Source organism: Bison bison, unplaced genomic scaffold (assembly GCF_000754665.1).
Source record: "Bison bison bison isolate TAMUID 2011002044 unplaced genomic scaffold, Bison_UMD1.0 scf7180017864371, whole genome shotgun sequence".
NCBI classification, from domain to species: Eukaryota; Metazoa; Chordata; class Mammalia; order Artiodactyla; family Bovidae; genus Bison; species Bison bison.
The window spans coordinates 276,174-302,258 of NW_011494943.1; the positions used below are offsets into that span (position 1 = coordinate 276,174).

At 42.8% G+C, this 26,085-nt stretch overlaps 2 protein-coding genes across 6 annotated transcripts in view; one reads left to right on the forward strand and one right to left on the reverse strand.

Annotated features, from left to right (window-relative positions):
- The window catches only part of HELZ (helicase with zinc finger), a 146,220-nt gene extending 131,217 nt beyond the window's left edge, over positions 1–15,003 (forward strand). For 3 of the 5 annotated variants that reach the window (XM_010856052.1, XM_010856050.1, XM_010856051.1), the window contains 2 exons: positions 8,426–8,678; positions 13,348–15,000. In XM_010856052.1, coding sequence (XP_010854354.1) covers positions 8,426–8,678; positions 13,348–13,682 — 588 coding nt within the window. In that variant the 3' untranslated portion in view covers positions 13,683–15,000. Of the gene's footprint in view, positions 1–8,425; positions 8,679–13,347 lie in introns of all 5 variants that reach the window. The other 2 variants (XM_010856053.1, XM_010856054.1) reach the window with 2 other exon arrangements.
- A 10,746-nt stretch (positions 15,004–25,749) lies between these two features.
- CACNG1 (calcium channel, voltage-dependent, gamma subunit 1) overlaps positions 25,750–26,085 on the reverse strand; it is a 15,085-nt gene continuing 14,749 nt past the window's right edge. The window contains exon 8 of the mRNA XM_010856471.1: positions 25,750–25,986. Coding sequence (XP_010854773.1) covers positions 25,750–25,986 — 237 coding nt within the window. The remainder of the gene's footprint in view (positions 25,987–26,085) is intronic.

Here is a 26,085-nt window from a genome sequence, read left to right on the forward strand (position 1 = left end):
AGATAGCTACTGTAATGCCAGGAAGGAGGAAATTTCCTCTGCCCTTCTAGGTTCTTCCGGCTGGCCTAAGAATTAAATTGACATGATGAAACAGATGAATAGGAGAAACATCAAACCAGGTTTAATAACTGTCTGTACATGGGTGAGATCCAAGAAAACTGAGTAACTCACCAAAATGGTTGAAGCCCTTACCTCAGGTACCGTCTTCAACTGAAGACTAAAGGATGTGGGGTAGCTGGATGTTCCGAGTGGAGGGAGGCAGCCAGCTGACGAGGAGAGGGAAAGGCACAGGTGTGGTGTGGTGCTTGCCCACAGCGCAGAGGCAAGGGGACTGGAGAGGAATCTTGACAGACAGACTTTGCTGGCTTCCTCCCTGGCTGGACCCCTGGTTCGCACTGTATTTCTCTCAGGCCCTCTAGCTGCATTCTTTTAGACGGTGAAGGGGAAGGGAGGTTCTTCCTGAGTCTTTCAGGCCTTACAGACAGTCAGCCTAAGTGAACCCTCACGCCAGAGAGACGGTTTTGGGGTGGCCACTTTTGTTCTCCTGCAGTGACGGGTAGCGCTTCGTAGCACTCACAGGTGAGAGCACGTGACTGATTAGTGGAGGGGGATTGCTTGTTGAAGATACGAAACAACTTTTTCCCTAGTTGCTGTGCTCAGTTATGTCACCCCATCAGACCTTTCTCCCCACCAGGTCAAGATCCCTAAAGGTGACCTTCATACTATTCTGTGACACTCTTTGCAACTTAAAACTCATAGAATTTTTAGTATTTTTAGGTGCTTAAAGCTTTACTCCATCAGTTTCCCTTACCTGCTTCACTGGGCCCTCAGCTGTCTGGATGAGGCTGGGGCTCTGAGTCTGGCAGAGGTGTCTGCGCTCTCACCCACATCTAATTCTTTGCCACTGTGATGGAGTAAGGAGAACAAAGGGCAAAGGGTCTTCCTTACCTGGCCCAGGTTACAGACCACTCCTGATTGGCTCCAGTTTGATTTCAAATTTCAGTGTAAGCTTGAGGTTATGATTCAGTTCTCTCCAAATATTTAGCCAGTTGTTTTCATGCTCTTTATTAAATTATTGCATTTTCACAGAATAGAATAGTAGCTTTCTTGTCAAATACTAAATTCTTTCTAACAGCACTGAAATGCAAAGAGAAACAATAGAAGTTAACTCTGACTTCTGAGCTTCCAAGGATTCAGTTTCTAGTACTTTGGCGTGACTCGGATTTTTTCGGGGGTGATTTTGGTCTGAGTGGGTTTCCGCTTTGCACGATAACTTTAGAGTCTAACCTCTGAGACGCGCTTCTTCAGTATACTCTGCAGTGTCTCTGGACTTTGGCTTTCTGCCTCATCTGTCTATGTGTCTCTGTACCAGAATTACACTGTTTTAATTTTTGAGGCTTTCTGGTCTTCTGATTGGATGGTGTGAAGTGTCTCCCTTATTACTTCTTTTTTTTCTTCCAGTCACTGTTCAAAAGTGCAGGACAGAGGAGGTTATTCTCTGTTTTTTGTACTAGAAACTTAGAATACCTGTATGAACACCTCCCCCTGAGACAGAAGCTAAAACCTTTCTGAGGTTTTAATTTTAGTGACATTGAGTGGGTAGCTTACACTGGAGGAATTTTGTCTTTAAAAATATTTTAAACCTCTGACTTAGGAACTGGTACAGTCTCCAATATTTTAATTCTTTTTTCCTTCTTCCCTCCTTCCCTTCCTTTTTTCTTTGTGTTCTGAATGTTCCTCTGTAAAATTCTGTAATATTTTCATTTCTGGTTGAATGTATCCTTAGATTGGTTTTTCCTTGCTGTTTGTTATGAATAGGACCTTCTTTTCCCCATTATACTTTCTAGTCATTTTGTCTTGAGAGACAAATCCTCATTCTTCTTAGGTGGAGATAGTTTTATCATGTAAAAAAACTTTTGTTTAACATAGAGCCAGCACTGCTGATACTGGTGCAGAGCCAAGTTCTTATCATTTAAGATGTACTTACCATGAGATAGTTTGTTTAAAAGTGCTCAATTAGTAATAAATGGAAAATTCTTTTTAAAATGCCATTGTAAAAGTCTCCAAATGGTTATGAAGCTGTACATGTTTGTGCTGCAGTGGTGGTATTTTAGGTGGCCTGCTAAAGAAAACAGAATTCTTATAAGTCGCCAATTTTGATCGGCTTCCTATAAATCAGCATTTACTTATACCATCTTAGAGATGACATGTAAGTCTGTGTGATGTTATCTGCTTTGAAATAATTCTGTCTTATATGTAGGCTTTTGAACAAAGACACTTTTGACCTATCTATTTATTTTCATTTTTTCTTTGAATCAACTCTGTTTTGAGCTTAGTTTTCAGTACATTTTCAGGAAGTACTTGTCCTTCGGTACTCGATTTCAATACTGTTGTCTGATCATCCTCCCATCCCCCCACCCCAGCTCTCCAGCCAGGTCTCCTTCTGTGGAACACGGTATTACTGTACAAATGGAGCTGGAAGGCTATATTTTTGGCTGATTGACGTGTTCTGCCTGTCCTGACTTTAAAGGTGGATGACGATAGCTCATGATTGATGTTGCATAACCAGGTAGTGCTCTCTTCTCAGAGAGCGCGTCACTGCGTGGCCTCACAAACATCTAATGCGTATAACAGAGACAGTGATCGACAGATTAATAAATCAGACCTCTATTCATGCTCAAATTATCAAGGCTAATCATTTAAATGAGATGTTCTGTTTTAATTAAGGTTTCTGGCACTGTAGTTAATGAGACTTGGAATTTCCACCAGAGCATTTAGCTCTTCCTTAGTGATCAGCTTTGATAGTATAATTGTAAGTAGAGCCCTGATTCATTAAGTTGCTAACCTCTCCCCCGGTTTTTATTTATACATATACACGTGAAATGAATAGCCAGCTAACCCTATATATTAGAGATGGACCTTTTAAGACAGCGGTAAGCAGACTGTGAATTTTTGCTTAAACTGACAGCAGTCTTTAAAAATAGAAATTCATACATGAAATTAGTCATTTAGCTTTTTCTTCTTAAACGTATTTGGAACTTTAGCATTATACTTTGATTTTTAGAAGGAAATATTAGCAGTAGACTTAGAAAATAATGATCATATGTTTAGCAACATAATGAATTCACAGTTTAAACACGAAGAATGTTTGTAAACACACAGTATTTGTGAAGCTGATACTGAACCCAGGTGTAAGGATCTCTGACAGAGGAAAATAAGACTTTAAGGAGTAAGCAGTGAAATTATTTCAATTATTATTTTTATTTATTATTATTTTTATTATTTTATTTATTATTATTTCAATTATTAGACCTGAGGACTCTAAAATTAAATCTGCATGCCAGTCATTGGTAGAGTTGCCATCTAAAAGTAACAGAATATTCGGATTGGCAGGAGATGTAGGTAGAAAGAGTAGTCTCTTTAGGAAAAAGATGAGAGCTGGGCAAAAACAACAGGAAACAAAAAATGGTCAGGAAATAAGAAAAGAAGAAACAAAATAAACGATGAAAAGTATAACTTATATATTTAAACAGCCTAAGGGTCCTAAGTGTCAGTCAGTTCAGTTCAGTCGCTCAGTCGTGTCTGACTCTTTGCAGCCCCATGAATCGCAGCACCCCAGGCCTCCCTGTCCATCACCAACTCCCGGAGTTCACCCAGACTCACGTCCATCAAGTCAGTGATGCCATCCAGCCATCTCATCCTCTGTCATCCCCTTCTCCTCCTGCCCCCAATCCCTCCCAGCATCAGAGTCTTTTCCAATGAGTCAACTCTTCGCATGACGTGGCCAAAGTACTGGAGTTTCAGCTTTAGCATCATTCCTTCCAAAGAAATCCCAGGGCTGATCTCCTTCAGAATGTACTGGTTGGATCTCCTTGCAGTCCAAGGGGCTCTCAAGAGTCTTCTCCAACACCACAGTTCAAAAGCATCAATTCTTCGGCGCTCAGTTTTCTTCACAGTCCAACTCTCACATCCATACACCACCACAGGAAAAACCATAGCCTAGGTGGAAATAAAAGGACATTCTCTGTCAAAAATACATAAATTTTTTATAGGCAAGGGATCTTTTTCTCAAATTTTTGTTAGCAAGCCCTTCTTTCTCAACATACTTCATAGGAATTTCCATCTGGGGAAAAAAAATCTGAAATTTTGAACTCATTGTGCGTAATGGATTTCATTGTGTTGGAAGAGTGTAATTTCCTCATTTCTGTCTCACGACAGGGGACCAGGGGGACCAGAGTGGTTCTCCCTCAGAGTTTTATTTGGCAGAGGATGGTACACCCTCGAAGCGTGAGGGCCTTGCTTTCTCTTTTTATAGGTTTTGTCTCTTCCCCAGAACCAGCCTTATGCAAATTAGGGCTAGCCTGGAAGGGGGAGTGTTTGTTTCACTTGAGGTTCTCACTCACGTCAGTGGATTTTTCCTTTGTTCCCTTCTCGTGGACTTTTCCCTTTGTCTTTTAGCCACTGCCATTGTGGACTCCTTGTTCCTATTCTAACTACCTAACAATTGTAATCAATTAGCATGCTTTCAGTAGTTTTTTTTTTTAATTTAAGTAACTTAAATAGGCTTTATATGGCATAACACTTTATTTTAGCAGATACATCAAATTGTTGATGATTGTTAAAGTTGATGGATTATGTTTGGATATTTTAATAATAAAAAGTTTAAATATATTGTCATTGATTAGAACTTTGATTTACTGAAGACTTTAAAGTAAAACTTAGAACACTGGAATTAGCTGAGGCCTTGAAGATCATTTATTCTACCTCTTCCTTTTAAGGCTGTAACAGACATTAGTTTTGTACTTGAGTAGAACAACAACCACCCTTCACACATAAAGCCTTTAGAACGTGATCCCCTACAGTTTTTGATTGTGCTGAACACTCAGGGCATGGTAATGAAAAGAAGGGCTTTGTTTTGACTCTGAGAGCTAAGCTTCTTCGCGGCAGACCTCGGTAAGAGGGGCGCACTGTGCAGGCTGCTGTGGCCACTCGTTCACGCCCTGCCCGTCCAAGGAGAGCAAAGCAGTCGAGAAGCTGGGTCGCTCCACCCAATACCGTAAAGTAATAACTGCAACAAAGAAATTTCAAATGTACTGATTAAATTCACAGTTGACAGTAGTTAGAATGGTTAATATTCTAGAAAATAGGAAATTCAGAATGATCTTAACCATTGGGAGAAAAAAATACCTTTAAAGTAGAGTAAAACTAAAGTTGAATTTAGATACTATACATAAAGACAGAAAAACAGTAAAAATATATGAGAAAGGATTGATGAGGCGGAAGTACTGGAGTTGTCACTTGCCTTTTTCACCCAGTAGCTAAAACTTTGGAAATGCAGAAGTGACCCGGACATCCCTTATTTGACAGTGAGAGTCTCTCCTCCCTCCCTCCTTCCTTCTGCTTCAGGGCAGCCAGTCCAGGCCCACTCCCTCCCCCAGTTGATATCCTTGTGGTTCCATCTGTGGTGATCACTCTCACGTGCTTACTCTACAGTTTTCCCCATTTAATTGACCTGACAATACTGCTTGTGCTGTCTTACATTTTATCCCCCCCAAATCCTGCTATTTCTGTGCCTATTTATCTCTCTCTCTTCTTTGTAATCTAACATCCAGTTCCTGATTTCCGATTTTTTGTAACAACAAAGGTAAAAGGAAGTTCCCTCCCAGTCATAATTGTTGCAGAAGGGGAGTCCCTTCCAGGGCCTGAAACTGGGCTCTTGTCTGACACTCGGAAACGAATTGTCTGAGGGGACACATGTGCTGACAAAGCAAGAGATTTTATTGAGAAGGGCGCCCCCAAGGAGAGCAGCAGGGTAAGGGAACGCAGGAGAAGAGCTCTGCCACGAGGCGTTTATGGTGATGGCATTAGTTTCCAGTTGTCTTCAGCCAATCATTCTGACTCAGTCCTTCCTGGTGGTGCCTTGTTCAGCCAAGACGGATGCCAGAGAGAAGGATTCTGGGAGGTGGTCGGACATGGGGTGTCTCTTTCTGACTTTTCCCAAACTCTTCCGGTTGATGGTAGCTTATTAGTTCCATGTTCCTTACCAGGCCCTCCTGTCATAAAACAACTCATGCAAATAGTTGCTATGGTGCCTGGCCACTGCCGGGAGCCGGCATATTGCATATTGAGTGCATATTGCATATTGAGTGCAGCACTTTCCACAGCATCATCTTTCAGGATCTGGAATAGCTTAACTGGAATTCTGTCACTGCCGGGAGCCAGCGTGAGGAGCTCCACCCATGGCAAAGGTCATGAGGAAGGAGGATCGGCATACGCAAAGGCGGGATCGAGCCTCAGGAGTCCCCCTGGAAATTCTCGAGCATCTACCCCCAAAACCAGAGTCTGCCTACTTTCTGCTTTATGCTCTCACCTACACCTCTGACTTTACGGGGGGCTGTCCCCCACTACCTCTCTCTGAAAAAAGAGTTAGCTTACAGCTCCAGTTAACAGTTTCTGGGTGTGACAGTGTTTAACCTACAAACTCCTTTGGAAGTCCTCTAGCCTGCCTGAATAGGTTTTTCCGGCCACATGTGATTGCTCAGAGCCTCCCAACTGTGAGAGGCATGAGATGTTCTAAACTGTCTAAATACAGATTCCTTTGAGCAGTTAAAAGATTGATTAGAAATTGTATTGGTGAAGGGATTTTCACTTGTTGGGCCAATGTTTGCTGCTAAGTTTCCATATCCCTTACCTGCTGTGTCCCTGGCAGTGTATTGATTAATATAATTGGTGTAAATAGTAGCTTTAATGTTTGTAACCTGGGACCCTTGAGTTAATTCTTTTTCTTGTTATAGCCCACCACACCTTTGCTCTGTAGGAATGCAACTTTATCTAATGCTTTTGGAGGGTGGCTCCTGACCGATCACCTTTAGAGAAAAATAAGTTTTCTGAAGAAAGGGTCTTAAAATGTTAACAGGCCTCCGGGCCAGAAGATGATGCAAATCACCTAAGCTTTTGCGTATGATAAGTTTGCAGGAAAAAAGCCTGGCTTGCTGCATGACTCTACCCCTTCCCCCATTATCCTCTATGCATAACTTAAGGTATAAAAACTACTTTGGAAAATAAAGTGTGGGCCTTGTTCACCGAAACTTGGTCTCCCCATGTCGTTGTTTCTCTTACCTTCTGGCTGAATTATTCAGCCTCTTTTCTCCACTGAATTTCCTCACTGAGCTATCCTCATTCTATTACTCTTTATATCCTTAATTAACGTTTAATTAAGCAATTGTTTCCTTTTCCTCGCCTACTCCGTCTCTCCTTCGAACACCCTGGATCAGCCGGGGCTGGACCCCGGCAGGCCACGGTGGGCGGTTTCAATCAGTGTGCTTCCCCTAACAATAATGACTAGAAACTGAATAGCAAATCTGTTATTATAGGGAGAGGGAGGGGGGAAATAAAAAGCCAGTCCCATCCTGTCATTTAAGATCTAGCATGGAAGTTTCTTTTATGTTAGGTTAACAACAGACCCTTCCAGTGTTCTAACGGCTGTGTGTGCCGAACTCATTCGATTCTCACAGTCCTAAGAGCTGCGTACTCTGGGTTATGAAGATACACGTACGGTTGAAGTTCCCAAGACGTGAAGTCAGTTGTCCAGGGTGATGTTCCCAGTAAAAGCAGCCTGAAGTCTACCCAGAGAGTCTGGCCATAGACTGAGGCTGGGCAACTCACTCTGCTACATCCTGCCTTGCTGTTAGGACTGAGATTGAGCCATGGTCACAAAAGTCAGGCCAGGAAACTTGGAGGGCACTTAAGGAGTTTCTGGCAAATGCATCCTGACAGAGGGCTAAAGAAATTTTCATGCAATGTAGGGAAGAGAAAAACGTTAATTTTAAGTTTCAGACATACAAAGGATTGGTTGAAGAATAATGAATGTTCCGTTTTAGTTGAAGACGGTTTAAAGGAAGGCTGCAGTGGGGCCAAGCAGGTGCACCTCGTTGGGGGTGGGGAACCCTGCCTTGCTATCAGATCTAAGGAATAATAAACCAGGAGGTTGTGAAGGGCCCACAAGATGAGTCTCAAATGGATGAGTATGTTCAAGATGTTGTGGTTCAATTGGTTGTGACTATAATATCCCCTTTTAATTTTGAGCAGATATGTTTCTTCATGCTTAATTTAATGTTACCTAAAATGTTGATGGAACTTTGGAACTGAAGACAGGTGCTTCAGCCCCATGTCTTACAAACAAGAAAGCAGAGTTAGAAATGAGATGTGTCATGTGATAGGACTGCCTGCCAAGGGCCAGAACTGCGTTTGAATCCAGGTCTCCATACACCATGTCCACAGCTCAGGCTGCTTTGTGGGGGTGTTTCATAGTCACAGAAGAGAGTGGTTTTGAGAATTTCCACTTAATACAGTGAGATTGCTGTGTACATAAGAGAGTAGGGTGTCAGTTTCACAGATTTATGAAATGTCCTTCTTCTTTGTGTAGTATGAACCCAGAGGACCGGGTCGGCCCTTGTACCAAAGAAGAATCTCATCTAGCTCAGTGCAGCCTTGTTCTGAAGAAGCAAGCACTCCTCAAGACAGTCTTGCTCAGCGTAAAGAGCTTCAGGACCATAATAACCAGTCTTCTTTCACCTTTTCCTCCCCGGAGTCCTGGGTAAACGCCACCTCATCCACCCCCTATCAGAACATTCCGTGCAATGGATCCAGCAGGCCAGCCCAGCCCAGAGAGTTGGCAGGTAAGACAGGGTTGGTGGTGGCCACAGCTGCAGTGCTAACTGGTCAGCTCCCACTGTAGATGGGGTTTTTTCTTCTCCCATTTCTTCCATTTGCATGATTGTCTTTGAACAGTAGTTAATGGTCATTGCTTACAGCTGTGCCTCAGGATTCATATTAATTTAGGACCATATAGGTTCCACATATATGATCTGGAAGGTAAGTAATGTATCAATATTTGGGAACTGATTATTTTGATGATTGTAACCTGTGAATGGGTGAAAGAAGTAAGGGCAACAAAAATACATTTCTAAATAGAATCACCTTTGCTTGGGAAGAGCTTGCTTTGGGGATTTTTGTCTCTTTTTTTTTTTTTCCAGTAGGGTCTAATATTTTGAGATTTAGAAATCCAGAGTTTATTTCTTATATTGTGATGAAGTAAGAAATCCAAATCCAAAGAAGAAAAAGAAGACATAGGAAGGCGTTGGAACAGACATGGCTGTGAACTAGTATGGTGGGAAGTCTGAACACCATTGTCTTTCCCTTGTCTCCTTTTTTTATGTTGACTGTAAAGAAATGTTAAATGTGAAGAATGGTGTTATTTGATGTCTGATCTGTGGCCTTGTCTTTGTAGGCTGTAAGTGTTGATCTTTGTGAACAAGTCTGTAGTCGTTGGTAAATTTCTGCCTTGGTAGCATCAACCTTTGTGTTTTGTTAATTTTATTCCTCGTTAGAATGTGAATCCATTGTTTCTGTAACTGACCCATTTTGGAGAATGTGCATACAAGCATATTTTTAGAACAAGAGGTATGGTAGGTCAGAAGCATTAAATAGGTATTAGTTTCATTCCCAGCAAGAGACATTGTCACTTTAATCTTTAAACACTCATTAGTACCTTCTGTGTGTAAGCTGCTGTATTTCACCTGGGATTGCTTTGTCATTTTCGAGGTCTAGCAAAAACACATTCATCATATTTGGATTTCCTGAGAAACATCTAAATTACAAATAAGTGTTGAAAATTTGTTCCTTTTTAGTTGTTTTGTTTATTATAATTTATTTTAAAAACAACATCATTTCTCCTTTTTTTTCCAACCTAAACTTTAAGATAGCTTTCGGTTTTCCTTGTGGCTCAGCAGGTAAAGAATCCGCCGGCAATGCAGCAGACCTGTGTTCAATCCCTGGGTTGAGAACATCCCCTGGAGAAGGGAAAGGCTACCCACTCCAGTATTCTGGCCCCGAGAATTCCATGGACTGTGTAGTCTATGGGATCGCAAAGAGTCAGACACGACTGAGAGACTTTCACTTTCACTTTGGCCAAAATCAATAAAAAGTTGATAAGGTAGAAATTTCCTGAACAAGTGCCCAGAGCATATGTCATTTATGGTGTCTTTTCCACAAATATTATTATTTTTTTCCTTGTGTTGTTTAGTCACTAAGTCATGTGGTGTGTCTAGTCGGTAAGTCGTGTCTTACTCTGTGACCCTAGGGACTATAGCCCGCCAGGCTCCTGTGTCCATGAGATTTCCTAGGCAGGAATACTGGAGTGAGTTGCCATGTCCTTCTCCAGGGGATCTTCTGACGCAGGAATCAAACCTGGGTCTCCTGCATTGACAGGAGGATTCTTTACCACTGAGCCCCTGGGGAAGCCCGCTTTCTTCATTGCTAGAAAACAAATAGCAGTGTCCTTTAGCTGAAAGTAACACTTACCTAAGGGATTCCCGGGTGACACTAGCGGTAAAGAACACGCCTGCCCACGCAGGAGACGGGAGAACCTGGGTCAGGAGGACCCCTGGAGAAGGACGTGGCTCCCCACTCCAGTGTTCCCGCCTGGAGAATCCCATGGACAGAGGAGCCTGGTGGGCTATGGTCCATGGGCCACACAGAGTCAGACTTGACAAAGCATACACACACCACTTAGCTAAATGTTTAAAAACTAATTCAAAAACCACTGATATCCTGAAGCACACCGTCTAGTCTCACAGCACGCATGTGTGTGTATGCATTTATTTTATTTTGTCTTATTTTACTTGTAGAGGAAGGTAGCAATTGCCAGTAGCAAATCAGAAGGAGAATTATCACCACTTGGGGAAGTTCTTTCTAAAGTTTGAGACTTATTTCTTGAGTTGAAGGAAACTGTATTGGTTTGGAATTTAAAGGAGGTCATGACATGGCTGTATTTCTCCACATTTGCAAGCATGAGAGCAAAGGTCATGTTTCTGACCTTTTTGAACTTTTGGATTCCCATTTTGGCACTGATCACACTTCTGGCTCTTGGTGAACGCCTGACTGCTGAGTAAGGAGAGCATGAAAACAGATCCTGTGCGATCGAGGGGGTGACCAGTCTCAGTGTGGGGCCTGGTCCCTGACGGCGCCCACAGTGAGGGTGGGGCTCAGCCCCCGACACTGGGTGTTCCAGTTCTGTTCTTTTGTCCTGGTGACAAAGCATACTTTATCAAGCATTTTCTTTTCATAAACAGATGAAAATTAAAGATTAGGTAGAAAAATGTATTTGAAAAAAAGTATTGGTTGCCAAATTAGTAAAATTCATAGTTTTAAAGAATAGTTTGTCTTATCTGGAGTATATGTGGTAAATCAGATTGACAGACATCTTTACTTTCATGGTTAATAAGCATGTAGGCATTAGGTTAAACTGCCTCTAAAATATTATTTTGTATGTATTATTTAATTAAAAATATTCTAAACTCTAATTGTTCTGAAAATGAGAGCATGGTTAAGTAAGAAGACTTGGTAAATAAAAATAGTTTTGAACAACCAATAAAATACTTATTTTGTGTATTAGGCAGTGCAAGATCCTTTTATATTGAAATGTTTGTTAAACTAATACGCTTAAAAGCAATTGTTTTCATTCACAAAATGACATTTAGACGGGAAAGGTGATAAATGTTCCAGAAAGCTGTTAAATGGCTTAAAATAATTTTAAACAATTTGTGAATTTTTTAAAGTTTTAAAATAGTAATATGAAATTAGCATACTGAGTCAATGAAATACTAAAACTAAACTTTCCAGTCCACAAATAGGTAATAAACATAGCGGAAAATGTCCATAAATATCAATAATCAAAGACATGCAGAGTAGAACTGTAAGATAATTATTCACTTATAAACTAGGCTAAGATAAATAGTAACACTGTGTTGTGATGTAGCAGGGACGCGGGCAGATTTGTTGACTGAGTGTAACCGGGCAGTGCTTTCCCACGGGGTGACTGGCCACAGCTAGCACAGTTAGCACTGTGTATCCCTGGTGGCTCAGCTGGTGGGTGGAGAATCCACCTGCAGTGCGGGAGGCCTGAGTTTGATCCCTGGTTTGGAAAGATCCCCTGGGGATGGGAACAGCTACCCACTCCAGTATTCTGGCCTGGAGAATTCCATGGAATATACAGTCCCTAGGGTCACAAAGAGTCGGACATGACTGAGTGACTTTGACTTTCACTCTGATGGTTAGGGTATGTTTAGCTTTGTAAGAAACCAGCAAACTCCTGCACCAAGAGTTCCTGTTGCTCCACGTTTCACCAGCATTTGGCAATGTCAGTGTCCCGATATGGGCCGTTCTGATAACTGCTCAGTGGGGTCTCATTAGATGGGGCTTTTCTGGTGGCTCAGCTGGTAAAGCGTCTGCCTACAATGCAGGAGATCCGAGTTCGATCCAAGGGTTGGGAAGATCCCCTGGAGAAGGGAATGGCAACCCACTCCAGTATTCTGGCCTGGAGAATCCCGTGGGCTGTCATGAAGAGTCCGACACAACTGAGCAACGTTCACACACACATGTGCTGTATGGTACTTTTAGGGATTTATCTCAAGGAAACAGGCATGAATATTTAGGAAACTCTATCTTTTATAACATTTGAAGAGTGAAAAATTGACTGCTATCCAGATTCTTTAAATGAGAGGTTCCTTTAAAAAGTTACGAAATGTCTGCATTGTTTGACATCCTTAGGGAAAATGCACCAACAGGTTAAGCCTTAGCTCTGGTATCTGGAAATCTGAATGGTTATTTTCTTCTTTGGCTTTTGTGTAGTTTCACGTTATCCTCAATGAATATGTATTATGATTATCACTCAATATAATGGTTAAATTTTTAAAGCATTGGAAATAAAATCAGTGTTTAAAGCAAGTTATGATGTAGTGGGGCCATGAAATGAGTTAGGAAGAGTGGAGTCAATATTAAAATCAGGCAGATTACAGGAAGTGTGAAGTGAAGTTTACCGTTCTTCTCTCACTTTATTCCATTTTTACTTACAAGAAAAGGTAGCATTTTTAAGAAACAGAATCTGATGCTACTGTTCTTCGGTTAATAATAGAAGCTATCTTAACCAGACGACTGGTTGAAGAGCTCATTTTTAAGAAAGAACGTATTTGCTCCCATTTTCAGCCTATGAGTAGTTAATAAATATCAAAGTGTACAATTAAACAAATTAGTTTTTGAAGCAGACCTTCAGACTTGACCTTCAGGTTTTAATATGTCTAGTTACTGCAGCTTACATAGTTAACTTTTTTCAAGCGTTTCTGAGATGAAGAAGTTTGCTTAGATATGTTGTGGTTTCAGGGTTCTGTGGCAGAAGCCGTCTGTCCCTGAGTTCCTGGAGGTGAGAACCAGTAGAGACACGGAGTTAATGAGGTGCCTGGGCGTTGCTGGGCTTGCCCCTAAATCGGTGTTACTGTTTTCTGCTTCTAGCTCCACCCAAGACCGTCAAAGCCCCCGAGGAACATCTGAAGCCTGAGAGCCTTGAGGGGTCCAGTTCCTTCAATTACAGCGTGCTGCAGCATCTCGGCCAGTTCCCCCCGCTCATGCCCAACAAGCAGATCGCCGAGTCGGCCAGCAGCAGCAGCCCGCAGAGCTCCGGGGGCGGCAAGCCTGCCATGTCCTACGCCAGCGCCCTGCGGGCCCCTCCAAAGCCCAGGCCCCCGCCCGAGCAGGCCAAGAAGAGCAGCGACCCTCTGTCTCTGTTTCAAGAACTCAGCCTGGGGAGCTCAGCCGGCAGCAATGGCTTTTACTCCTATTTTAAATAATCACTTTTTTTCCTCCAGGGAGAATGTTCTAATTTCTGTATCAGTAGAACTAAGGTAGCCAGCCTTCACCTATAGCTGCACAGTTTCCTTTGTTTTCATGTTAAATATGTTCTCACTTAATTGCTTTGCTGCTAGACTTGCAACTAATTTTTTTTAAGTATATTCCATTATTTGCATTTTTGACGTGAGTCAGAATTTTGACAGCTTTTATGTGGAATAAAAAAATATTTTTAAATTTGTGTATTGTTATATATGTTTGCATCAAGCTAGCAGCTAAGAAGTTAATTGTGCAACTATTAAAAAAAAAGAAAAAAAAGTTTGTCTAAAATGTATTTAAAGAGAAAAAAAATTGTAAGTAGCATTTACATTTATTCAATAATATTACCATATGCTGGGTTTCTGTACCAGAAATGGCCAGTTGATGTACAAATGTATGTTATTTTTGCTTAAATTCATTGAAAATTTTTTAAAATAAAGGGGCAGCATCTTCTGAATACTTTTAAGTTTCATCAGCTTTTTTTGGTGGCAAGATGCTGCCCTCTAAAACTTTTATAGTTTTAGTCTGTGTGATGCGCTATTGTCCTCTCCATCCACCGTAGGACAGAGTTAAAGGCATTCTTCGCAGGTGTATTTCCTATGCCACTGTTTTTTGTAACCTGAAAAAAACATGGGCATACTTAGTTATTTTTTGGACAAGCTACCCTTCAAGCTTGTTTTTAATGTTCATTTGATAGTGTGGTTTTTTTTAAACAATCATGAAGCTGAAAAATTTTTAGGATTGTTGGTGCTTAGTAGACTTGATAACTATTTTAAAAATGCGTGAATTTAGTAAAATCTTTTTTTCCCCACTCTGCATGTGTAAATGTTTGTAATCTGGCTTCCCCCTCCAGTGGTTAAAGAACTGTGCCGCTTTACGGTTTCTTTTCCCTCCAGTAAAAATTTTGGTACCTTATTTGATGTTTACATTAAAATGTGACATTATACATGGCAAATTCAAATATTTTGCTAACTGTTTTGTTTGAGGAATATAATTAAAGAAGAAATATAATGTTTATCAAAGATGTATCAAAATTCATCAAAATCTGGGGCAAAAACTACCCTTGTTTTTCGTCTTTCGATTCTTCTGAAAGAACCCCACTGAACTTGTACAAAAATATAAAATTTAAACAGCTCTCCTAAATATTCTACAGTCTAGACATTGTTTTGAGTGAACTTTGGTAAAATCCAAAGAAAAGCGTTGACCCTCTTCAAACGTGTGGTCTTGTGACACTTTTGAAGCAAAGCATGTCCGCATTGTTTTCCTGACCTAGTCGTACTACTTTTCTATTTCAGAGGTGTCTTGAAACTACAATATAACCTTTTTTAAAAAATAAAATAATAGGATAAGGTTGGGAAACATTGCAAATCCTGAATGGATCCTGATGATCCGTTCAGCAATAGTTTTTTGGAAGACTCCTTTTGAGTAGGCCATCATATATTCGCAGTCCATTTGTAAAACAGCTGAAAAGCAGAGGGATAAAGGAAAACTTGCAGAGCAGGAGTTTGGCCGCAGCAGCAGTCCCCTGTAGCCATAGGAGCTCGGGAGAGGAGAGGAGTGGGCCTCTGGTTGGAGGTGGCCGAGCCGCACGACCAGCGGGGAAGCCTCTTCTGTCCAGAGTGCGGCTGGCCTGTGTGTGGCCGCTCCACAGAGGCCTTGGTGCTGTGTGAGGGGCAGGTGTTGCAGGCTGCACACGTGGTCACGGTTAGTGCAAGTCACAGTTGGGAATGAAGCCAGCAATTGAACAGCACCTCGGTTTCTGTGTACCATGTCAGATCACCACATTCAGCGGTGCTGGATTTTACTCAACATAACTTTAGTCGTGAAAAAAGAAGAAAAATCTTGCTACATAGCTGCGTATTTCCAACTTGGTGACAAAACTCAAGATAGAGCCCAGATGAAAATGAGATCTCCTGACGTGAGGGTGTCTGAAAAGCAGCGTTCTTGTTAGTGAGGACCCTCCTCCCCCACAAATATCCAGGACTACGACACAGCTAGGTGAATGGTCAAAAGTATGTTGGTGAAGACTGAACTGTCACCTCAGGGCTGTCAGTTAAGCCTGTGTCATAAAGTAATTGCCTAATTACCTGTTTTCCATACCTGAACCTTTAAAAAATACTAGTTTTAAAATTATTTAAATGTGCCCACCCCACCACCTTATATAAGTATGTTGATGATGGAAGCTTTGCCTAAGGAAGCTTGGGTCGTTGTGACTTGAATGTGCTAAGCAGTTATTTCTGAAAAACTAAAAATAATAGCTACTTCCTAGTCCTCTGCTGTGCTGAGCATGTCTGAGTGATCCTTATTTCTTTGTCGTTCCTGTAGCCAGTCAAGGAATCGACGTTCTTCCCATCCAGTACGCTCTTAGATTCACCTTCAGATGCGTACGCCAGCCTCTAATATGCTTGGCCCTCAGCTCCCCTTAATGCCGTGTTTCCAGCTGTGCTTTGAGTGTTATGTGTGTGTGGTCCTTGTGAGAGTTTTGAGGAAGTCTTAACTGCAGGAATCATTGCAAGTTTCCATTGCAGTGAGGCGTGGCTTCTGAGTACCAGTCCTGCTCCTGGATCTGACTTGGGCAGCATGAGCAGGCGCCCACGGATCAGACTGATACAGCAGTTGATGGTCGGCCCCCTTGTCTGCAGGGGCCGTGGTCACAGAGTCAACCAAGTGCAGATCAGAGATACTAAAAAAGATTCCAGAATATTCCAGAAAGGAGAACTTGAATTTGCCATGCACTGGCAGCCATTTACATAGCATTTATATTGTATCAGGTATTATAAGTAATCTAGAGAATGATTTAAAGTATATGGGAGGGTGTGTGAGTTACATGCAAATACCGTGTCATTTTATAGAAGAGACTTGAACTCCAGCGCCTGCAGATCCCAAGGGATGACCTTATTTCATATAAAGGTTCAACCTAAGTTCAGATAGAACTTCCTTATTTTTAAAGCTTGATGTTGCCTCTGGGATAATACCAAGTGTTACCAACTTCCTTTTCTTGCAATACAGATTTCTTCTAAGTGAAGTTAATTGTTCACATGATGTCTTTCTGCTCCTTTGTTCTCTGTATCACTCTGAAGTTTCCTTTTCTTTTGCCAGAACTATTTTTTATTCATTTTACTTTTTAATTTCAGTGCTACTGAGATTTTTTTTTTTTACATTAAACTTCTTTTGGATGATAGAATTTGTAGAGTTTTCATGCTAATTTTTTTTCCTGATCTAAAAATGAATTTCTATTAAGATTTGAAGAGCTTCATTCACTGTAACATGGATATTTCTGGTGTGTTTTAAAGGGGGTTTTGGTTGCTATTTTGGCATTTTGGCTTGCGCTTTGCCAAATTGTTGTAGCAGAGCTTTGTTTTTGATTAACCAGCAGTTAATTATTGACCGTTTAAACAACATAACCTTCATTTTCCTTTCCTCAGACAGGTCGGCTTTCTCTCTATCCGGGTCATGCTGTATGTGTGAAATAACAAACTGCCTTGTGGCTTTATTCATCAAAGATTCTAGAATAAGTTTGGGTTTGATGTAAACATCAATTGGTCTTTTCAGTTCAAAGAATTTCAGAATAAGTAAAATAAGCAGAATTCCCACTGAATAAGCATCACCTAATTAAACATAGCAGTCTCCAAGACCTATTTGTGAAAACAGTTTCCGTGTTTACGGAGGCATTGAAATTGCTGAGAAAGTTAACTGAATTTCCTAACTTGAAATAATGAATATATAGTGTTACCTTGCTCTCCTGTAGTCGATTTTACATGTTTCATATTTTCCACATGTACACATCTGAGAGCAAAGCTATAAACGTGTAAGAATTCATCTCTAGCCACCTTGACTGGAGAGAGCCACTTTGCCTAAGAGCCAGGGTGTGAAAACCAGCGTCAAGATAAATTTTAGATTTCAACTACTGTTATGAAGGTTAGACTTAGTGAAATCACCATTTTAAGAAGAGACACCTGTTATCCTTAGACAGCATTTTTTCAAACTGGAGTTGTTTTTAAAAAGAGAACCCAGAAAAAGCCTATAAAAATACAAGATTAAAACTTTAAATATATTGAAAGATACAAATTGCTACCATAAATGTTACTTAGGCTATCTGGTTTTTCTTCTAGCTCCACAAAGGTAGTAATTTGTCTTTTGTAAGATTTACTGGACGTGTTTCTTGCTAACCATCCCTTTAAAGTAGGAGAACCCTCAATTTCTAGCATGACGCTATGTGTTCCTAAATCTCAAAATAAATGTTTGAGTGGATCTGATGGTTTGCTCCACTCTTTGCCACCTGATCCACAACTATTAGGCACTTAGAAATAACGGATAACGTTCTAACTATGATTTCTTGTTCAGAATATCACTTAGTGCTGTCCGTCACATACTATAAAGACATCAGGAAATAGTAAGCCGCATTTCAGCCTTCAAAGTACTCCTTGTATTAGGTTTCTCAAACTCTCCTTCTACTTGAGGTTGGATGTTTATGTGCTGAGGTTTCACTGTCAAGCTGCTAAATTCACACTTAACTACTTCCATACCTGTTTAATAAGCAATTTCAAGACCATTGTTACAAGGAATGGATCTTACTAACATTTTTATAAAACACATTCAGGAAATGGCATTGTTATTCCTTTAAATTAGAATATCAGATTAAACAATTACAAAAATTTTAATGTATTTAAATTTTTTGAAATGTTTGAAAATAATCTACTTTGGAATAAATGTTAAGGAAATAGTCACAGGAGTTTCTAAATTTCTTTGAAAGGAGATACCTAACAGAAGAATCTAGACTTAGTAACGTGAACTGTGGTTAAATCCTAAACTCAGTTTTACAGTGTTAGTCTAAAGCTTCTAAAACTGGAGTGTTGAGAAAACCCAGAGACATTCATATACTTATAGTTCCAGTAATGTATTAGACCAGACTTCATTTGCAATTTGTTCAACAGAGAGATTTTATTTTGATACGAATATTAAGCATAATGCATAGTAAGTTTTATATAATTCTGTAAGTTTATTAAACAACATTATGGACTTTTCATTATATTCTTTGGGAGTCTTTTAGCTGTTTCTACACCTCATCTGAGGTGTCTTTTGTATTTTATTTTGCATACTAGCATGTGACTGCCTGCCTTAGAACTATGTATAGGAGGGGAAACCAATATTAAATTTTTTTTGATTTTTTGAAATAAATTTTGTCATTAGCTTCTATTTTTTTTTTTTTTTTTTGATGTCTGAGCAGTGGAGGGGAAGGGGTGAATTCCATAGGTTTCCACACAGAATAGAAAGAGTATCTGTTTACACGTCTGTCCTGTCTGACTGAGCAGGACAGAGCATGAACCTCAGAGTTGAGCGCCTGCGTCAGAACCGTCCAGGAGCCTTGTCAAGTACAGGTTGCTGGACCCACTCCCGCCATCTCTGACTCCAGGCTGGAGCCCGGTCGTCTGCATTTCCAAAAAGATTCAGACAAGGCTCAGGCTGCTGTCCAGGCAACACACCTTGAGAACCACTGGTCTAGAGAAAGTCCGAGGGTCTTTTTAATCATGCATGTATTTATTCAGTGTGCAAAACTGATCTCTTGAAACATTTTTATAATTCGGGACGTTCATGGAGAAAGACCTCTGGAGCCAAGAGCCCTCTGGGTAGGGCCGCCACCTCTCCCCAGCAGCACTCACCCTCGAGGTCTGTGCTGCGCGTCCAAGTCAGGGTAGGAGTGCTGTCGTTTCCAGGGCAAGTTTGGTTTCCTGGACACTGCAGCCTGGGCTTTTGTCTAGAAGCTGAGCATTTGTTTGGAGAGCTTAGAGTCAGTCTTGATGCTCCGCACATAGAAATGAGCATTGTGGTAGGAAGCCATCGGCCTGGCACGGGAATGCCCTTTGCGTTTATGGAGGCCCTAAGCATCAGAGGCCCCAGACTAAGACGGCAGTGACATTGAGCGTGGAAGATGATAGATAATCCCCAAATGACGTCTTTGTGGTTTTCATGTTTTGGGGGATGAGAAAGGTGAGGGCAAAGGATTTGCTTTTCAAATTATGTGTTTCTCAGGTTAAACTTATTTTGGATTCTTTGCCAATAGGTGTTAGGGGAGCCTGCAGTATTGTTTAGGGAAGAAAATTGACACTTGTCTCTGATTTCTTTGCTACCTTTAAAAAAAATTTATGTATGTTTGCAAGAAACAGTCTAGAGGAATCTACCACCTACACAGCATGAGTTATTCATAAACTATAGGTCCGCACGTATGAGCAAGTTACTTTTGAGAGAAACTGCCTTTGATATAATGAACCTACAGGTCTATGGATATTTTAAAACGTGTGTGTCATTGTCGTTAATACTCCCCCTGGAGTGCAGCTTGAGAGGTTTTGGTCTCTGCCTCTGGTTTTTTGTTTGGCTTTGAATTTACTGAGACTAGAAAGAGAGAAAAAATTCTTTTTAAGGTAATAGATTATAGGATGACTTGGATGTAGACCATATGACAAGCAACCTAGAACACACAGCTTTGGGAAGTCTTAAAACACAGTACTTCCTCCTTGCAAGGCTTGATAATCTTTGGTGGGATTGTTTATATGTTCAGCACAGGTTACTGTATTCAGTTGCAGCTCATAGGGAGCTTCAGTTTATTTATCCTTTGCTTTGCACGATGCCTTGGGTGCGGAGACCTCTCTCTGTCGTTCATTTGGTCCGGGGGCTCTGTCCAGGTTGAAGTCCTGACAGGTCCGCTGCACCTGAGGATGTTTCTCAGCCCCCACCCCCCCAGAGGATGAGTCAGGTTTCCATGTATCCAGACCAGGCCAGCTTCTCATAACCCGTGTGTATGACAAGTACTGTACCCGCTTTCTGTGCCAGTCATCCAGTCTGATTCTTTGAAGCCCATGAAGGTACTGGTTAAATATGGTGGTTGTATCCTAGGTGAATAGGGTGAATAGAATACCTCTCTTCTAAATTGTAAAGGTAATGGGTTTTCATTTTACTGAAGGCTTCATTAGTGACACAGTGGTTTCTTTTTTAATGCTTCAAGAATACAGTTCTTATCTACACTTGTTCAGCTAACTTCATACAGTCATTTAGCAAAGTCATACAGGGCCTTAGTTTGGCAAGCCTTCCAAAGGAAGGTTACATAAAACTGATTTGACCCGTTTCCATCTCTTCAAAAAGTACCAGCTGTACAGCCATCTATCTAATAATCATAATTTATGGCAAAATTATTATTTTTTTCTTTGTGGTTAATGATACCTCATCTGAGAATTCTAATGCCTAAAGAGTTTATCCTTAAAAGTAAAAATGACTTTGTACCATAAAATAACCCCAAAGCCACTCTCTAGGGTTTTTATTTCCTTCTCTTTTTTGTCATTTTCTTTTAAAACTTAGTTTTGGAATTACTTTGGCCACATTGGTTCCTTAGAACAAGGTTTCAGTTCAGAGTTCTACAATTCCTACATTGTGATCATTGTCTCAGTGAAATTCTTTTGTTTTAAAAGATTCATGGTAACACAAAATGTATTTTACTGCTACAACTAAAATGTATTTATAATAAAATGCCTTTTTAATAATTTGGAGATCTGTTTATTATCTGTGAAACACTGTCCTCTGCTTCCTTTCAAGATCAAAGGTCTGACAGAAGTGAAGCACAGTACTTTGATTTTATTCATGATATTAATCAGTAAAACCAGCTAAAGTAACAGAACTAAATATTAATTTGTAAAGCTGTGACTCTGGTTTTCAGCAATTTACAACGTAAATCTCTAAACTTCAGCGGTAGTGAAGGCCTAAGCCTTCAGTTGTTAGTTACCTGAAAGTTTAAAGATCATCAGCCCTTTTCAAGTTAAAAAAGTAACCCAGATGGCTCAGTGGTAAAGAATCCTCCTGCCAATGCAGGAGATGTAAGTTTGATCCCTGGCTCAGGAAGATCCCCTGGAGGAGGAAATGGCAACCCACTCCAGTGTTCTTGCCTGGAGAATCCCATGGACAGAGGAGCCCGGTAGGATGCAATCCAAAGAGTCTAAAGGAGATACGACTGAGCTGAGAGAGAAGAGACAATCATGAATTGCTCTGAACAAGTCCCTTATTAATGCTGGGCTTGTGCAACCCAGAATTTATTTCAGACATTGTAAACCTAGTTGACATCAACATCAACATATTAGGGGGTGTGCCAAGCATTAATCACACTCCCTCCCCTCCCCTCCAAATGCTGGCTGGGCACAAAATTGTCCTGAGTCAGGGTCTCGTTTTCATTGTGGGAATAATTCTTCGCATGTGCCATGATATGACTTCGAGAAGCATTAGCCAGTCACAGAGGCGCTGTGTGCCCTGGCGGTCTTATTTTAACCTCCCATTAATGTGGCACCGTGAATCAAACTTGAGTATACTGTGCTTCAGGTTTGCAAGTGTGGGGAGATGGGACAGTCGGCCTTTCTTAAAGACAAGTTACAATTCTTAGCGCAGTGAATCATAATCAAGATGGGTATCCTGCTTTCTTTGAGTTGATCTGATCCGACCTAAATCATTTCTGGGTTTTGCAAAGAAACACACTTCTTTACATATAAATCAAACGGCTGTGGAGAAGCCCTTGGGCTGCTATCTGCTCTAGAGGAAGTAACCAAGACCAATTTTCATTGGGAAACATGCAAATAAGACTCTCCCAGGTGTTAATTCCTGTGCATTACTGGTGCTCTTTGAAGCACTTTTCTGAGAATGAAAGTAGAATGTGATTTCATCAAAACTGCAAGGCGGGATCATTCTGTATGGAGCGTGGGTTGAGCTGAAGAATGGAGAGTCGGCTTTGGGGGCAGCGCTGAAATGGAGCTTGGTTAAACTGGAACGCGCCGACGCTCCTGTGCCTTGGAGCTGAGGCAGGGTCTGTTATGGGCTGTGTGCCTGATGCACACAGCTGTGTTGTCCTAACAAATCACTTCCCATGAGGATGGAGACCTCTTGATCGCATGGCCTCAGTTCCAGTTCACCCTACCTGCAGACTGCAGTTGACCTACCTTTCTGAAGTGGATCTGATGGTGCCACTCTTACCAGGAAGCCCTCCATGGTTTCCTGTCGCACCTTCAACTTCTTAGTTGGACTCTAGAGTACTGCACACAGACCCCTAAGTCTGCTTCCCCTTCCTTCCCTAGATGAACCCTCGTCCTTCCTTGCTTCTCAGCAAGGAGCACACCCTTCAGCACAAAGACACCCAGGCTTGCTCTGGGGAATGCTACTTGGTACTCAGGATTCTGTAAATTCACCTCCCACACTCCCCACTTGGAATTAGCTCCCTTCTCCTCTAAGGGCCTTATACTTGCGTTACCACAATTTTTGTGTTCGAGTTGGGAGCTGGTGAGCTTCTGGGTGACAGACGGGTCCCGAGGCCCCAGACCTAGAGCGTAGGCTCTGCACCTTCTACAGAGCACATCCTGAAATGCCGGCGGAAGCAGCTCAGAGGGGTGGGTTCAGAGACGAGCGTAAGGACCCTCTCCCCTCCCCACGGATGCCCTTTGCCAGTGCGGTGCGGCCAGACGCCGGCTGCTGTTGGCAGCCATGGCCCGGGCGCAGCCACATCCCCGTCCGCTCCGCTCCGCCCCCCAGCAATGACACGGCTTTAACAGTCACCAGTGTTCTGTGTCTTCCCGGGTGTCACTGTTGGAACCCCTGATGTGACAGCTTCACCATGGTTACGTCAACTTTGATGGATGCTGCCTACCTTAGCATCTCCCGGTATGTAGGCTTAAACCTACGACACAGACTTTTGGGAAAGTGATGACATTCCCCTTGGTCTGAAGCTCTGGTGGATTTTAAATCCACAGAGGGAGGTGACTAAATAGAATGGGAGCTACAGCTTGCTGAGTCTGTGGTGTTAGCCCACTCTTAGCTCATTAAAGCAGATGCTCTGCAAATTGATTTAAACCATTGTTTTGGGAGACCGTGGGGCTAATTCCTGGGAAGAGAGGACACTAGTGTGATGATGGGGTGAACCAGCCAAGGCTCTGGAAGGTGGGCTTGGCTGGCTGGTCATGTGGCTTGCCCTATGGGCTCCTCTGCAAACAAACCAGAGGAGAATGGGTTTGCTGTTTTGCCCACTAGTTGGACAGAAATGTAATCTGAGGCATCTCTGACAAGCCCTCTAGACATGAGCAGGGCCACAGGGGAAGGGCCTGAAGTCCGGGGGTAGGTGGCTTGTCCCTGGGCCTGCTCTTCAAACGCACCTGCTGTTAGGTCCTCTGTTGGCGTGGAATCCAGACAGGCACGTGTTTCTACAAACTGAGCAGGAGTGGGCACTCTTGGCTGAGTCTCCCCTTCAAAGTTTTAAGGCGTTAGTCCTCTTTTAACTTGGCAATTGGGCATAGAGCGAGCGGTGTGACCTGGAACCAAAGTAACAGGGAACTGCTGGCAGGTGTGTAAGCGATCAGGCTTTACCTGACAGATCAGCTCTCCTCCCTGCAACCCTGCAGGCAGCAGCTCCCAACCTTTGGGGCACCACGGACCTTTTTGGCCTCCAAGGACTGGATGGAGGGGGGGTGGCTTCTGAATGATTCAAGTGCATCACATTTATTGTGCACTTTATTATTATTATATCAACTCCGTCTCAGATCATCAGGCACTAGGTCCCGGAGGTTGGGGACCCTGCTACAGACCTTCTAAAACCTGCATCGTTCCTGCTGGTTGTGCTAAAGAGTGGAAGAGACAGCATTTTGAAAAAAAAAATTGTGCTCTAGTGTCATTAAAGGTAGTTTTGAATCATCCAGCAAAGGCCTTGTAGAAATCTATCTGTTCCTTTTTTTCTTTTAATTGAAGCTGTGTCAGTTTCAGGTGTTCAGCAGAAACCTGTCTGTTCTTAAAGGCTGCTGGCTGACGTGTTCCAGCTGAGAAAACCCATCTCATCCAGGCCCGCAGCCGCGAGCTCCGCTGTGGCGGATGCAGGGGCCCAGGCCCAGCCCAGGGCGAGCCACAGGGCTGTGGGCCCCGTGGGCATGGCCCAGGTCCCCAGTGAGCTCCGGTGGTCCTCTCCCTGCGCGTCCTGCTGCTTCTCTGGAGCACCCCTACGCTCTCCTCCCTGCTCTCTTCGAGCTCACACACCTGTCTGATGTGCCGGTGCACCCCAGGGGCACTGTGAGGAGCGTTTGACTGGGTGGGGAAGGTTCTAGCTGCCAGGGTGACTCAGGAAAATATCACCAACCAAGGCAGGTGCGGGGAACCACGCAGAATGGGATAGGAACTGGGAATATGAGCCCAGTGTCAAGGCCACACAAGGAGAAAGCATGGATTTTGCACAGAGGGGTTAGAGGCATGTCCACGCTGGGCCCTAGGGAGTAAGGAGGACTCCAGCAGCTTCTGAAAGGGGGCAGGCGACCTGCGGCCAAGGAACCTCAATCACATAGCACTTGGCTTTACTTTAAAGTCACTGACTATATTGGACTCTAGGCCATGAGGGGCAGGTCCATAACCCATCCCTGGTTTTGTCCACAAGCAGGTCCTGTCCTGGCTCAGCACACATGCTGTAGTCAGGGGATGAGACAGGACAATGGCCCCCAAGATGTCCACACCGTGACCGGGGGAACCATACTTTGTATGGAAAAGGGACGCTGCACACATGACTGAGCCAAGGGCCTTGGTGGGTTGGGGGTGGGGAGGGCTTAGCGTGGATGGTCCAGATGGACGCAGTGTGAGCAGAGGTCCTTTCAAGAGGGAGCTGTGAGGCGGGAAGCAGAGACGGGTGAGGGAGCACAGCACTCCTCTCCTCTGCAGCTAGTTCGTTTACCTTCATCACACACAGCTTCCTCTCTCAAACCTTCCCTGGCCGTCTGTAAGAAAAGCAATGGAAATGTCATTTTAAGGCTTTCCACCTGGGGCTGGAAGTGGGCCCAGGACGAAAAAAGGACCAGACTGAAGTGTGTCCCCCCGAGCTCGTGCCGTCCTGGGGCCACGGGCCGGAGTGAGCCTGTCAGCACCCCGAAGACCGCTGCTTCGGGCTTGAGACACCGTCCAACTCCTTGGAGAAGGTGGGAGGAAAACGACGCTTCTTCCAGCCAGGCGGCCCGGTCCTCTGCAGAGGTCACTTCACTTCTACGACACCCACAGGGCGTGGCTCTGTGTTCCGGGAATCGGTGTCTCTGCTAAGGGCTCACACCTGGATTTCTGGAGCCGGCAGGTAGGACCTCCTGGTCTCAGTGACTGGGGCCGCCTCTCGCTGAGGTGGGGGCAGCCTTGGTGTCGGCTCCTTTTCTCATTTTCCTTCCCATTAGGTGGAGCGGGTCGTACGTTGCCACCTCCCTGCCTCTGGGACGTATCCGGACTGTATCCCTGTTTATCCGGAGGTCGTTCGGCCCATGAGGCACATGCCGGGTCTCCCCTTTACTGAACATTCAGCCTGGATGGGCTTCCGACTGTCTCGAGATAAAC